Here is a 13,170-nt window from a genome sequence, read left to right as displayed (position 1 = left end):
ATAAGGCTTTATGGATACTAGGTTGAAGTTAAGTGTTTCCCCTTCTCTTCCTGTCTTTTTCTCGCTCTCTCTCTCTGTCTCACTCTCTCTTTCTCTCTCTGTCTCTGTCTCACTCTCTCTTTTTCTCTCTCTGTCTGTCTCTGTCTCACTCTCTCCCTCTCTCTCTCTGTCTGTCTCTGTCTCTCCCTCTCTCTCTCTGTCCCTCTCTCTTTCCCTCTCTCTGTCTCACTCTCTCCCTCTCTGTTTCTCTCTCTTTCTCTCTCTCTGTCTCACTCTCTCCCTCTCTCTCTCTGTCTGTCTCTGTCTCTCCCTCTCTCCCTCTCTCTGTCTGACTTTGTCTCTCTCCTTCTCTCTCTTCTCTCTCTCTCTCTCTCTCTCTCTCTCTCTCTCTCTCTCTCACAGGGGTTACAGGGTCCATTCTTCTACCCAAGGAAAACTCACTCTGACACACTCACAGCATTGACACTAAATGGATGCCCCATGTCAAAGCCAAAGTTAGAGTCATTGAAACATTTGTTTTTGTTTTGCTGTTGGCCTTCACTCTCTTAGCATTTGAGGATGGCACCGCTGGAAATGGATTTTTGCATTCGTCATACAGTGAAAGCTTAAGTTTGCCTCAGGTTTAGTTTCACGACCCGGTGTTGGTGAGGCACTCTTTGCATTCTTAATGCCATGGGAACCGTGTGTCTGTTGTGAAAAGTCAGACTTTGTTCTGATTATACAGCGTCTTTGTGCTCTTTTTTTTTTAGGGGGGTGGGGGGTGGGGGTGGTGGTGTAAATCCCTCCAAACCCTGAGCTTGTTTAGTCTGTGCTGATAGTATCCAAATGTCTGAGGAAGAAGCCTAATCGGACCAGGGGCCATAATTGAACGTGCGGTTAAACAGAGCTGTCAACAAGAGACACGGAAGGCTCTCGCTGTGCTGTTGGTGCTCTGACACGAGACAATTCCTGACTTTGAAAAATGGGCCCCAGATAACAACAGAGGCTTTAAGAGTCCTGCACCCATCCAGCCGCGCTCTCTTGATTATCAGAAGGTTTCATACAAGCGTGTGTATCAGTTTTTTGTCGGTGTGTATAATTTAACACAATTTGTAATGCCTTCTGGTTTGGTATGTTTTTGTTTTGTTTATTTATGCATGTTTGTGAAAGAGAGAGAGAGTGAAAGATTTATGTATATTTTTGGCATTATTTTTGATTTGGTGTGTATGGGGCATTGGATTTGATGTTAGAGGTCGGTTTGACCCTGAATGGTTACTTTACGGCGGTTTACATATTTATGGTCTATCTTTCATCTGTGTGATTCATTTTTGTATGGTTACCTTGTTTGATGCAACACGAGATCCGGTTGAACGATTTATTAATCTCTGAATGGACAAGGCCATGAGTAAGGAGATTCATTATTTGAACCATCCTGTTCTACGACATCAACTTTCCATTCACTGCAAGGCCGAGCAAAAATGGCAGGCAACGATTTTGTTTTTAACATTATGTTTGACATAGTTTATGAGTCTGATGAAAGGAGCAAATAAGGAAGAGGGAGGATAAGTCATCTGTTTCCAGGTGTCCCTTTAAGTCACACAAAATTGGAACGGATAGAAAGGAGCTGACACAAAATAAACGCTGTGAAGTAAACTTTGTGGGCTCTTAATTGCTTTGAGGCCTGGCTGCGGTAGATAAAAAAAATTAAGATATGAAAACCATCAGAAAGATTGACCTTGATGCAATTTTTTGGAGAGTTTTATGGGACAACCCGGACAACTAAAGGAGAACTGTCTGGTATTAGCAGCTATGCTAGACCCTAGGCAGGGATACCTGGCCACCCTTTTGATTTGGTTTGATGCAGGTCACTGAATTTCATCAGATCAGATTCCATTTGCAAAGGTGCTCTCCAGATCATTAGTAGGGATAGGCGCGCTCTACTTCCAAAATAAATGTGATTTTGGGTGCGAGTAAAAGAATGTTAACTTAGAGTAGAAAAAAAAACTCACTCTAAAGCTTTTCTCATTGCTATTTCATTTAGACCAGTTTATTTCCAGACGCGTTTCGGCCTAAGCCATCGTCAGTGCTCTCCAGATCATGCCAAGAGGCAGGGACTAGACTGGCCGCAGCCTGAGAGCAACAGCAACGCACAAACTATCTGATGCAGGACTAGCAGCTAGAGAGGTCTTGGCAGTGAGTGGATACAGGTAGGCCTATGTTAGCTAGTAGCTACATAACTGACATATACAGGTAGGCCTATGTTAGCTAGTAGCTACATAACTAACATAAGCATTAGGCCTGTTCTTGTGGTAGTCTTAACGCTGTCATTTATTTAACACGTTACCTAGGTCAGAGAGCTCCACTGTGAGCCAATGGCAGCCCTTGCTGGACAACAGGAAGCAGTGGAGACTCTTTTTTAAGAGAACACAACTAGGCAGCCAGGACACCCAGACAAATAGAGCAGCTGTGCAACGTTCCTGCAACCTCTCATTCTGAACAGCAGTCATATTTCAACAGCTGCACCGTCCAGGGGGAATGTACAAATTAGCGTTTACAAGTAGCCTCTCTCACTCAACCTGGCTACAGACTATTTGTTGTTTTTTTGTGGGGGGTGGAGAATGAATTAAACACAATCATAATAAACGTGAAAGAAAAACACATTCGCGTGTAACTCAATTAAATAGTAGTAGAACTGTTGTGTAAAAGCAATATGGCACTCGTGGTCATGGGGATGATAAAGGATGTTTCTGGTGTTTTCCGGCCTTGTGCCCTCAGCCAAATCACAGCCGTGAGGATATCCTTAACCAACCGCACTCTCACTTATATGATATTGCTTAATTCTGGTGTAATACCTTTCTAGGTTATAACACTGTTGTTAAAAGGGTGCAGTGTAGTGTTTTGTAAGACAAAAATCCTTACAATCTTATAATTCTGACAATGATGTCATTCTACAGGCTTGGCAATGTGATGTCTGCCCATGCATGTGCTTTTTCTTTGTTTCTGGCATTCTATTAAGTTTTGATTCACCTTTTTAAGGCCCATTGATTGAAAACATTACATTTAGTCATTTAGCAGACGCTTTAACCAATATATTGTAGCGACGTACAAGAGAGAGAACAATCAAGCTACGAGCAATAGAGTGTAACACATTTTTTTTTACATAAGAAATAGAAAAAAGTGCAGGAATGTAACTACTGTAAGTGCAAGTAAAGTACTAGCAGAAGTGTTGGGTCTTCAAGAGCTTCTTAACACCTGAAGATTCAATATTCATAGAATGCATAGGCATATTAGGAAACCTCTCACTGTTCCCTCTAAATCAGACTACACCATGTGATTGGCTCTCGAGAATGTTTCATTTTCAACAGCACTACCTACAGTACATACTGGACCTTTAAGCTTTAAGGACATGACCTGAAATAGGAATGTATTATCTTGAGCCAGTGAATATGCAAGGATGAGGTTATGCTGGTACCAAACAAAAAAAATGGTCCATCAAGCTGGACATGGAAGAGGCGAGACACACAGAGAGGTAACTGTCAAATGTTTAATCCATTCAATATAGGGATGTTCTCTCAGTGCAAGGGCCAAACAACATTGAGTCGATAATGTGTGATCCATTTTTATGTACAGAGTGAACTCTGGCGTTGAAACAAGCAAGACCACAAAACAACGGAATGCCAGGGGGCAACAGATGAGTTTGTGAAAGAGGAGGAGGAGGAGGAGGAGGAGGAGGAGGAGAAGGACTTTGAAAGCACAATGTACATAGTTGATGACCCAACCGAGTCATTTGACTGGATTTTGTGGACGACACAGGGGAGGTCCTGGTCAGCAGCAAGGAAACAGAAAACAAATGGTACACCCCCCCTGACCCCCCAACCCCAAGCCTTGTCAAAACAAACAAACAGACAAAAAAAAAGAACCAAAAAAAGCAAGACAATGAACTATTTCAGCGTTTATAGCCAAGCCACAGAGCAGGCCAACACATGTTGAATTAACTGATACCTTTTTTTTTCTTCATTGAAATCAAACCACAAAAGTCAATTAACAAAAAAAATGTTTATATATTTATATTTATATATCTAAAGTGCATTATGGTACAAAAATATAGAAGGTCAGCAGCACCTTGATACATTTACAAAATAAATACACCATTCAAACAAAATAAATTACCGCAAATCTGACATTTATAATTGGCATAGTCCTAACAAAAAAGGAAGTATTCACAAAGATCAAAATCTGTAGCCCCTTGGAGCATTGAATAAGGTTTTATCATATTTTTATTGTCATTATTATTACTATTCTGGTGTGTTGAGAATATTTACAGACAATAAATATATTCCGCATAACTTTCCAAACAATCACTATTACAGAATACTGCAACATGAGTATTTAGGTGTCCATTTGAAATGTCCTTTGGTTTCTGCAAAGAGGAAAAGAGGGAAATTGGTCAGTTTTTGTCACATGACTCTCCTTAACAAAACAATTTAATTTGTTCAGATAGAACTATTAGATGTCCACCATGGACTACACTGCTCTTTAACAAAACATTCACAATGTATTTGCTACCGTAACCTCTAAAAAGTATCTCATAAAACCTGAAGTAGGCTGCAAAGATTTAGAGACAAGGTCTGTTTTAAATCAACACTGATGGGTTTAAACAGTGCCAGCTGTGTGTGTGTGTCTTCAGTGTGTGTGTGTGTGTGTGTGTGTGTGTGTGTGTGTTTGTTGTGTGTGTGTGTTAAGTGTGTGTAGACTGTGGGCATGTTTGGGGCTTGTTGGGGAGTCCATACACCATCACTTTCCCTGAGGCATTGTGGATAGGCTGAATGCGCATAGGGATTCAGACACATGTTTGCAATTATGCAGAGGAGACACCTTCCACTAAGCAAACAGCCCACTACTTAACATCAAAGAGGGCCCCGCTTCCTTAGTACGGAAGTACGAAATGACAAGGTTGGGCGGTTGGGTGTGCACCGTCGAGTGTTTCTGTGTGTGCATACATGTGTGTACATGCATGCATGTACATGAAAGTGTGTGTGTGTGTGTGTGTGTGTGTGTGTGTGTGTGTGTGTGTGTGTGTGTGTGTGTGTGTGTGTGTGTGTGTGTGTGTGTGTGTGTGTGTGTGTGTGTGTGTGTGTGTGGCTGCAAGAAACTCTCTGAGGAGTAGTATGTATCAGTTTAAACTGGCAGTTTCAGATGATTATGTTTCGATTCTTTTAAATTGAACAATTACGAACTGTGGATGCTTGGCCTGAAGTGAAAACCAAAGGAATTCACCAGTATCTAGAATGTCTCATCTGAATTTGGAACATGATGAAGGTATGGTTTAGCCACAAAAGAAGAAGAAGAAGAAAGAGACTCACCGTTGTCAAATACTGACAGTGTTCTAGTGCAGCGCCCCCCGCAGGCCAAAGTATGGCCGCCACTCCAGGTGGTAGCCGCTCCCAGGCTCCTCTTCTCGCGCCCACGCCAACGATCGTGCCCTTCTCTTCCGCTTCTCCCCCTCCCGCCGTTTCCCGGAGCGCCCTTTCTTCTTCTTCTTTCCGGCCACTTTCAGGGCCGCGTCCTTGTACGTCTGCGACTTGTTGGTCTCCTGCGGAAGGTTGGTCCCCTCCTCGTCCTCCAGCCGGAAGCTGATGTTCTTGTTGCCCCCCGTGTGTTTCGGGTGGAGGGTGCTCCCTCCTGTGGCAAGGCTCATCCCCATGCCGGCGCTGACGCCGCCGCCTCCGACGCCCATCCCGACCCCGACCCCGGCGCCGCTGCTGCTGCTGCTGCTGACGCCGGTCCGGACGGGCACTTCGCGGGTCTCGGCGGTGTGGACCACGTCCAGGAGCTCTTGCAGCCACATGCGACGCTTGTAGTCTTGCAGCGTTCGGCCTTTGTCGTGCATCAGCTGCGCGTGGGTCACGGAGCGCTTCCTGGGAGACAGAAACAGGAAAAGGCAAAGGAATGAGTCCAGCGGTTTAGAAACGTTTGGGAGGGCAGAAATATGCAGCTTGACGTTCCGCAGCTCAGGACCAATAGTTTGAAGTGTTCTGGCTTTATTGTATCTGACAGGGCTCTTGGCAAACAGAGCTTTCACTGTACTTTGGGGTTTTAGAGTATTAGGTACTGTGCCCAAAATTGCGCAGTCAACAAGCCCTGTGTGTGTTTGAATTTTCTATAATTACAAGCCCCCATCTGTGAAACACACATTCTCTCACTCTCTCTCTCTCTCTCTCTCTCTCTCTCTCTCTCTCTCTTTCTCACACACACACACATACACACATACACACAAATACAAACAGACTTCCCCACACTCACAGAATACCCCACACACAGAGCATGCTGATGATGGACCCCCTGCAGAATTTTCCCTGTCGCTCGTTCAATGTGCTTTTACTTAAAGCAATGTGAGCTTGCGAAAAAACCTGGCCTCCGTCCAGTGTCTTGGTGATACTGTATTTACCCAATAGGCTGGCCTTGCCAGATCCCTGTGTCTAACTAAAATAAATCTGAAGTGGTGATGCGAAACACCTTCAGTGAAGGAGCTGGCTAAGAGGGATGATTTTTCAGGTGTTTAGGGGGCTGAAAAACGGCCTCTATATACATCTGTAGTAGTCTTGTTTTCTCTCTCTCTCTCTCTCTCTCTCTCTCTCTTAAAAAAGAAAGAAAGTGTTTAAAAGTTTGTCAAAGAGAGAACTGGAGTCTTCTCAACAGTGAGTGCTTTCAGTTGAGTTCCTCTCTCTGTCCCTCCTCACAGATTGTTATAAACTCAGTCAAAAATAGCTCGTATTGGGGCACTGTAGTAGTAGCACAGTAGCCTTGACCACATTCGGGCTTGAAGCTCAAGGAGGTCACGGGTTCGAATTTGGCCCGATGCCATTTCTCCTGTCCACTCCCCACCTCTTCTCCCTTCTCTTTTCCTGTCCAACTCTGCACTTATCTATCCATTGAAGGCATAAAAGGCCAAAAACAAATCTTTAAAAAAAATTAAAATAGCTCGTATCCTCGTAAGCCTTAGTTCCAAGTAACCGTACAGTTCGTCCAGTTTTAAATCAAACTTGTTTTTTTTTTTAAAAATTTTTTTTAAATGGAACTTCAAGCGCCTCCACCCTCAGACAGTTGACAGCTACTGCCTACTACTAGTCCCACTGCAGCCTTGTGTGGATTTGGATATACCGGGCACACACACCGTCCAGACGTCTTGAAACAATTACACATATCACTGAGCCGGTCTGTCCAAGGTGCCAAAGTAAAGCATAATTCAGTGGTATTTCAAAATATCCACTCTACTACTTTGGAGATTGCTGGTGGTCACAGACCAGCCTCACTGAACAGCCTGGCGGAGGTCTTTCACCTCCAGTAAGAGAAAGGGAGAATGGAAAAAAATTGGAAAAAGCACACCACTAGATGGCAGTGAGTGTGTATGTATAACATGCATTATCCAGGTGGGGAGCAAGTTCCAGCATGTCCAGGAATTGCCTGTGTGCCTCAAATACTCGGCAAATTCAGCTCAACTGATGCTGGTAACTTTGCAAACATATGTTTTCTGAATTACCAGACCTGCTGGAAACAGCCAATTTGGAAACAGACAAAACCGAAAACAGTCCTTTTCGTGCGTTTTCTGGAATAAGTGTGTGAGTGCCATATCATGAATCTGAATTTGACACAATTGGAATTTCACATTCTGGCTTCGAATTAGAAATGCGCTCACTAAACCAGTTCACATTCGAACACTACTCTGGACTATTGTGCGTGTTGCTAGGTTCATGCAGGTCTCTATAATCAAAAATGTGTAAAATTTGTCTTTCCAGTCCCAGTCTTACACTCTCCACCATGTTCACCTTACAACGCAAACAACTTTTGGAATCGGACCTTATGTGGCCCGAAGGCCTGAAGCCATAGCTTCCATCGCTTTGCTGTCTCTTTGAGTGACAGGTAAACGGCTATTCTGTCGACTCCACTTTAACTTTCATCTGCCAACAGCTGAAAAGCCTGAATATGAATATGAAATCGTTGGCTATCGAACTTCGGCGTGATTTATAATGGAGCAAATATCCCTTTTTTCCAGTCTTGTTAAATTGATACATATGGTCACTCTTGCCAAGCGACGTGAGATGAGTTTTCCTTTCTTTGGAAAAAGACGCTTTTTTTTTTCAACAATCCAGCGTCTCCTAAATAATGCACACTGTCACCCCAGAGTTTCTAAATGAGCAGAGAGCAAGCCCCTCGCTACTGTCACTTTTCATTATCTTCCAAAAAATTCGGGACAGATTTATGAGTGTAAAATACCCTCAGAGTGCAAATCATTGCTATAAAAGCCGAACGCCAGTTGTGCCGTGTCCATAGATAGCTCAATGGACGGGGTAAGATGACAGGCCCGAATTATAAAACATAAGCAATCAAGCAGTTTTTTTTCGAGGAAGGCCAAGACAAGAAATTCATTGTTGTCCAAGCTACATTAAAGTTCCCCCCCCCCCCCCATACCTTTGCTGAATGAAAAACAAGACAAGCCTTCAACAGTAGTGATGTATAGCAGAGAGAACCTAGAAGAATACGGTCCTAACTGAAGTTCTGCTCCAGCCACTTTTATATATTTCTCCTCATGTGTTGTGGACAGATATATGGTACTATGTCATATTTCTCCTTGATATAGTGTTTATAGTGAATGCATTAGGAGCGCTGGGGGGCAGGAAGCCGGCGGTGAGAAGGGGGGGGGGGGGCGTGAGCGTTCAGAGTTTGGGCTGTCGGACCTCAATCAGAGGGGCAAACGGAGGGTGTCAAATTGAACCCCAACCCTGTCCCGCCGCAACGTCCACACATTGCCCTGACGGACAGACCATGAAAATGTGAGGCTGCTAAGTCCAACGGTGCAGAGAAAGTAACCCCTGGGATACGGCAACAACCCCCCTGCACCACTAAAATGTATTTGCCCTTTTTTGACACTAGTAGTGGTAAAAGGGGAACGGTCACGAAGGAAAAGGGAATGAAAAAAGAAAGAAAGAGATGGAGAGACTGTCCTATCGGCACATGCAATAGAGAAAGAGAGAAGGGAGGGAATGAAGAAGAGAGAGAGAGAGAGTGTGAGACTAAGAGAAATAAAATCGAGAGAGAAAGAGGGAGGCCTGACTCAGCTTCTAAGTCCAAGCGAGCACCTGGACAGAAGCTGCACGGAGCCTGTCGGCCCTGCTGTGTTATCATTTCAGATACAGAGCACAGCGGAGGATTGGCCCCGGCCTTTCATGCACTGCCTGGCCCCGGTGTTTCGTTACTCCGGGCCCTAATGCTTAGGAAAATACGACGCAAAAGAAAATGGGGTTTAGTGCTCGACCGCCGCAACACAACTCAACAGGAGCCCGAGCACACCGGCCCACGGGTTCTCCAGCGAAGCTCATCTGCAGGTCTAGCACCAAGACCAGCTGGCCGCGAGCCCTGAGACAAAAGGAAAAAAAAGAAAAAACGCCTCCAGTTTGCATCTCGTCGTGTTGGTTTAAGGTACTGGAGACCCGTTGAGACTGGAGGGGCAGAACTGCATAGTGTGAGTCCAGGCTCCTAACATGGCTGCTAAGACCCAGAGTCGTGCCATTTGAAGTCGACACTAATAACAAACAGGACAGTGTGTGTGCGAGCTGGTGACAGAGCAAATAAATCGAGCTCGTATTTTCTCAGGGCCCTGGTGGTGGCGATGTCTGTCTGAGAGGGTGTGAGATGTGTTTCGCAGATTTGTTAACGGGCTGAGGTTTAATGGAGAAAAATATCATAGTTAATTGGAAAGTCATAATTGGCCGGTGGTTCAGACGATTTGATCCGACGAGTAAAAACTCACACGGTTTAACATTACAGCACAATCTCACGACTGTGAAAGTCAACAGACGGATTTGAAATCGATACTCGCCGATTGGAACGCCTTCAGGAAATGATTTTCTTGTCCCAAGAATAGATAAACAGTAGGAGAAGGAGGGTTTCATAACGGGGTATTTTTCTGAATAGTGATCACTAGAACAATGGACTTTGATCGTGAATAAAACAAAAAAAAACATTGAAAGTTACTGTGCATGTGGAAAAGACCTAATGAAAGTGGCTTTGTTTGTGTGCATACAGATCTTTCCTGTAATGCTCGCCTTGCAAAACTCTGAGGGGGTTGGGAGTAGGAGTGTCTCTGAAAAATGATCGCCCTCTGTTTTTACTTTTAATAAGCTCACTTCAAACATTCCCCAAGGCACAACTAGAGAAGAGAAAGAAAGAGGGTTGGAAACGGGGGGGGGAAAGAAAAGGCTCGATACATCCTGAGGTGGCACACGTCCAACAGATGTTTCTCTCTCTCTCTCTCTCTCTCTCTCTCTCTCTCTCACTCTCTCTCTCTTTGGCCTACCTGAAGATAACTGTTTCTCTGTGTGTCATACAAAAAAAAGCAGGGAGGTAGGGAGGGTAAGAGAGAAAGACAGGGAGACTGAGAGATGGAGAGAGGTAGAGAGTTCCATGTGTAACCCCAACCACAATAAAATACATTTTTTGCCTGCTTTTAAACTCTGTGATTTCTGATGACTGATGACTGATGATTGACTTGGACGTGAGTCAAGCCAAATGCTGATTGACTAGAGTAATGTTTGGTGGTGCATTGCTGGCTCCACTGGTGACTCAGTCCCAAGTGCCGATACATGCATTATGACTCGCTATATGATCTAACAATAAAGAGGTATGGATCCTTAGCTTCAGACAATAGCATGAAGTTCGGTATGAATCCCTAATTTAAGACATTTGTAAAAAAAAAAAAATCTTGTAGCTAATAACCTAATAACCTAAAGCTAATGCCTATGCAGTGCTCCAGGTGCAGGTCAAATAAACAAATTGAAGTCGATCCTTTTTAATCTTTGTTATCCATGCATGTTTCAAAGATTCATTTCAGTCTTACAAAAAACGTATAAATGTTCTTCAAGCCTTATTTTCGAAGCGATTCTCTAACCCCAAATTCCCCCAAAAAGTTACACATCCGTCATTTGCAATCAATAAGGTGCTGGTAAAGTAATTAGTGACCGATTTGGCAGAACCGTTGTTCAGGGACCAGAGGTGAATTTCTAACATCTCCCCAGTGACCGTTCATGGACGATTTACCGACGGTCAAAAACAGGAGCTTCTCCCACTCCTGTTAGTACTTTTCCAGAGTACAGAAAGAAAGGAAGCATCTACTCCTCCGAGATATCTTTTATCTTCTGTTGCTTTTGGTGATTCATGATTTTTCATTTTTTTCCCAGTTCCAAAATCCTCCCCATTAACCTCCACAAAGCCCCGTTAACTGCACTGCACACACAGTGTTTGCCCTCACACCCCTTGGCTGTGGGAGCCCCGGCTCGACGAGACCCCCCACACAGCGATAAGCATCGACTCAATATCCCCAGTCTCATGTTTAGACTAGAGCGCCCCATTAAAGCATTATTGCTGGCACCTTTTCTCACAGAAATCCCTCTTGTTACAGATGACACACTCTCCTGGCTTAACAGGAGCCTGGTTTTAATATCCTTTTTTTTTTTTTTTTTTTAAAAAAGACGCCCTTCTTAGCTAAGGAACCTTGTCCCTGAGACATCCAACAACTTACACCGCCACAACCAAATCCGTTTCAGATGTGATCTTTTCCCATGTTACTGGGTGGGGTGGGGTGAGGGGGTGGGGTGGGGGACGGGGGGATCGGGGGACGTGTGGAATCTGTTAAGGGCCTTGCAGAGCGGACCCCACCGTCTAAGAAGCTCGGCGTTTTAGAGGAACAAGGAACAAAGCTCCACAGATGTGTCAACGTTATGGGGATGCCCTGCTGGGCTAAAATATCCACCACCTTGCCCTCTCCTTCCCACATCCTCTCACAGTGGCCCTCTATTGCTTCATTAAAAGTTGATTTCGAGGCGAGGGGGTAGCCACTGGCAGAGCGGACACGCGGACAAACATTGCGGGGAGATTATCTTTCCAAAGGGAAAAGCTCTCAGCGCATGTTTGGCATTCTGGGCCCTGGCTCGGGGGGTTTTGAAACTTGAAAGAGGGTTTACACTGCTAGGCATAATATACTTCAGCGGGAGCGCCGCGTTTGGCTTGGTCTGCCGCCTAGTAGTGCATCAGCATTATTTCCCTCCCTTCTCCGATCTCTCCCACTCTTTTCTCCCTCTCTCCCTCTCTCAATCTCTCCCTTCTACGTTCTCTCCCACTCTTTCTCTCCCTCTCCCTCTCTCCCTCTATCTCCCTTCTCTGTTCTCTCCCACTCTTTCTCTCCCTCTCCCTCTCTCCCTCTATCTCCCTTCTCTGTTCTCTCCCACTCTTTCTTTCCATCTCTTTGCTCAGACTCGTCTTTACCCGAAAACAGACACCGTCTCCCCCCGGCCCAGTGTGAACGGATAACAAAGTGGAGTCAGGGTGGAGGTGGAGGTGGGAGAGGTGATGGTTATTGGGTTGGGGTGTGGGGGCGGGGTTGGGGGGTGGGGGGTGGGTACCATGGAGGTGAGTTTGAAGGGGGGGGGGGGGGGTTGCATGCTGAGGGGTTTGAGCGAGATGGAGAGAGGTGGCTAGAAGAGGGCAGCTAGCTGAGAGGGGCAGAACAGTTTGGGGGTGGGGGGGGGGGGGGGGGGGGGGGTAGGGGTGTTTGGGAGGTTTGTGTGTGTGTGTGTGGGGGGGGGGGGGGGGGGCCGAGGGAACAAACAAGGGCATTTCTGTTTTTAGCAGGTGGTCCGCGAACTTCAGCCTGTTGCTCGCCCCGACTGAGAGCTGGTCTAGGTGGCAGAGCGAGACATGCGGAGGGATCCTAAATAAGCGCGAGGGAGACGGAGTAGAGAGGGAGCGGGAAGGGGCGAGGGGGGGGGGGGGGCAGGGGGTGAGGGCGGGCGGCCAGGGGAGGGTATAAGGCTCCAGACTCATTGCTACAGCGCTCCATCACTCGGAGGGTCCCCCCCCCCCCCACACACACACACTCGTTAAGTAAACATGCAGGTGGGCGCAGACTATCAAAACAGCTGCCGGCACGATTCCCAAATGAGGATATTTTCCAGCCTATTAGAGGCTACCCACTCGCTCTCCCACTGTGTAGTGGAGTGATGTTGACATGGAATAATAATAATAATAATAATAATAATACAAATAATAATTGTACTTATAGATTTTAAATCACTTGTTCTTTTTTTTATATTATACGTTTTTACTGAAAATGCCTCGGCATATATTAAAACTAAACTT

At 45.3% G+C, this 13,170-nt stretch overlaps 1 protein-coding gene across 1 annotated transcript in view; it reads right to left on the bottom strand.

The window, feature by feature from the left end:
- Positions 1 to 3,662: 3,662 nt before the first annotated feature.
- Positions 3,663 to 13,170, bottom strand: part of pthlha (parathyroid hormone-like hormone a) — a 10,646-nt gene continuing 1,138 nt past the window's right edge. Inside the window, exons 3-4 of the mRNA XM_080851802.1 lie at positions 5,343 to 5,897; positions 3,663 to 4,399 (exon numbers count right to left, since the gene is read on the bottom strand). Coding sequence (XP_080707928.1) covers positions 5,366 to 5,897 — 532 coding nt within the window. The 3' untranslated portion in view covers positions 3,663 to 4,399; positions 5,343 to 5,365. The remainder of the gene's footprint in view (positions 4,400 to 5,342; positions 5,898 to 13,170) is intronic.

Source organism: Sprattus sprattus (assembly GCF_963457725.1).
Source record: "Sprattus sprattus genome assembly, chromosome: 14".
Lineage (NCBI taxonomy): Eukaryota > Metazoa > Chordata > Actinopteri > Clupeiformes > Clupeidae > Sprattus > Sprattus sprattus.
The sequence above is the reverse complement of the archived record's forward strand: the minus strand, read 5'-3'. Positions and strand labels throughout refer to the sequence as shown.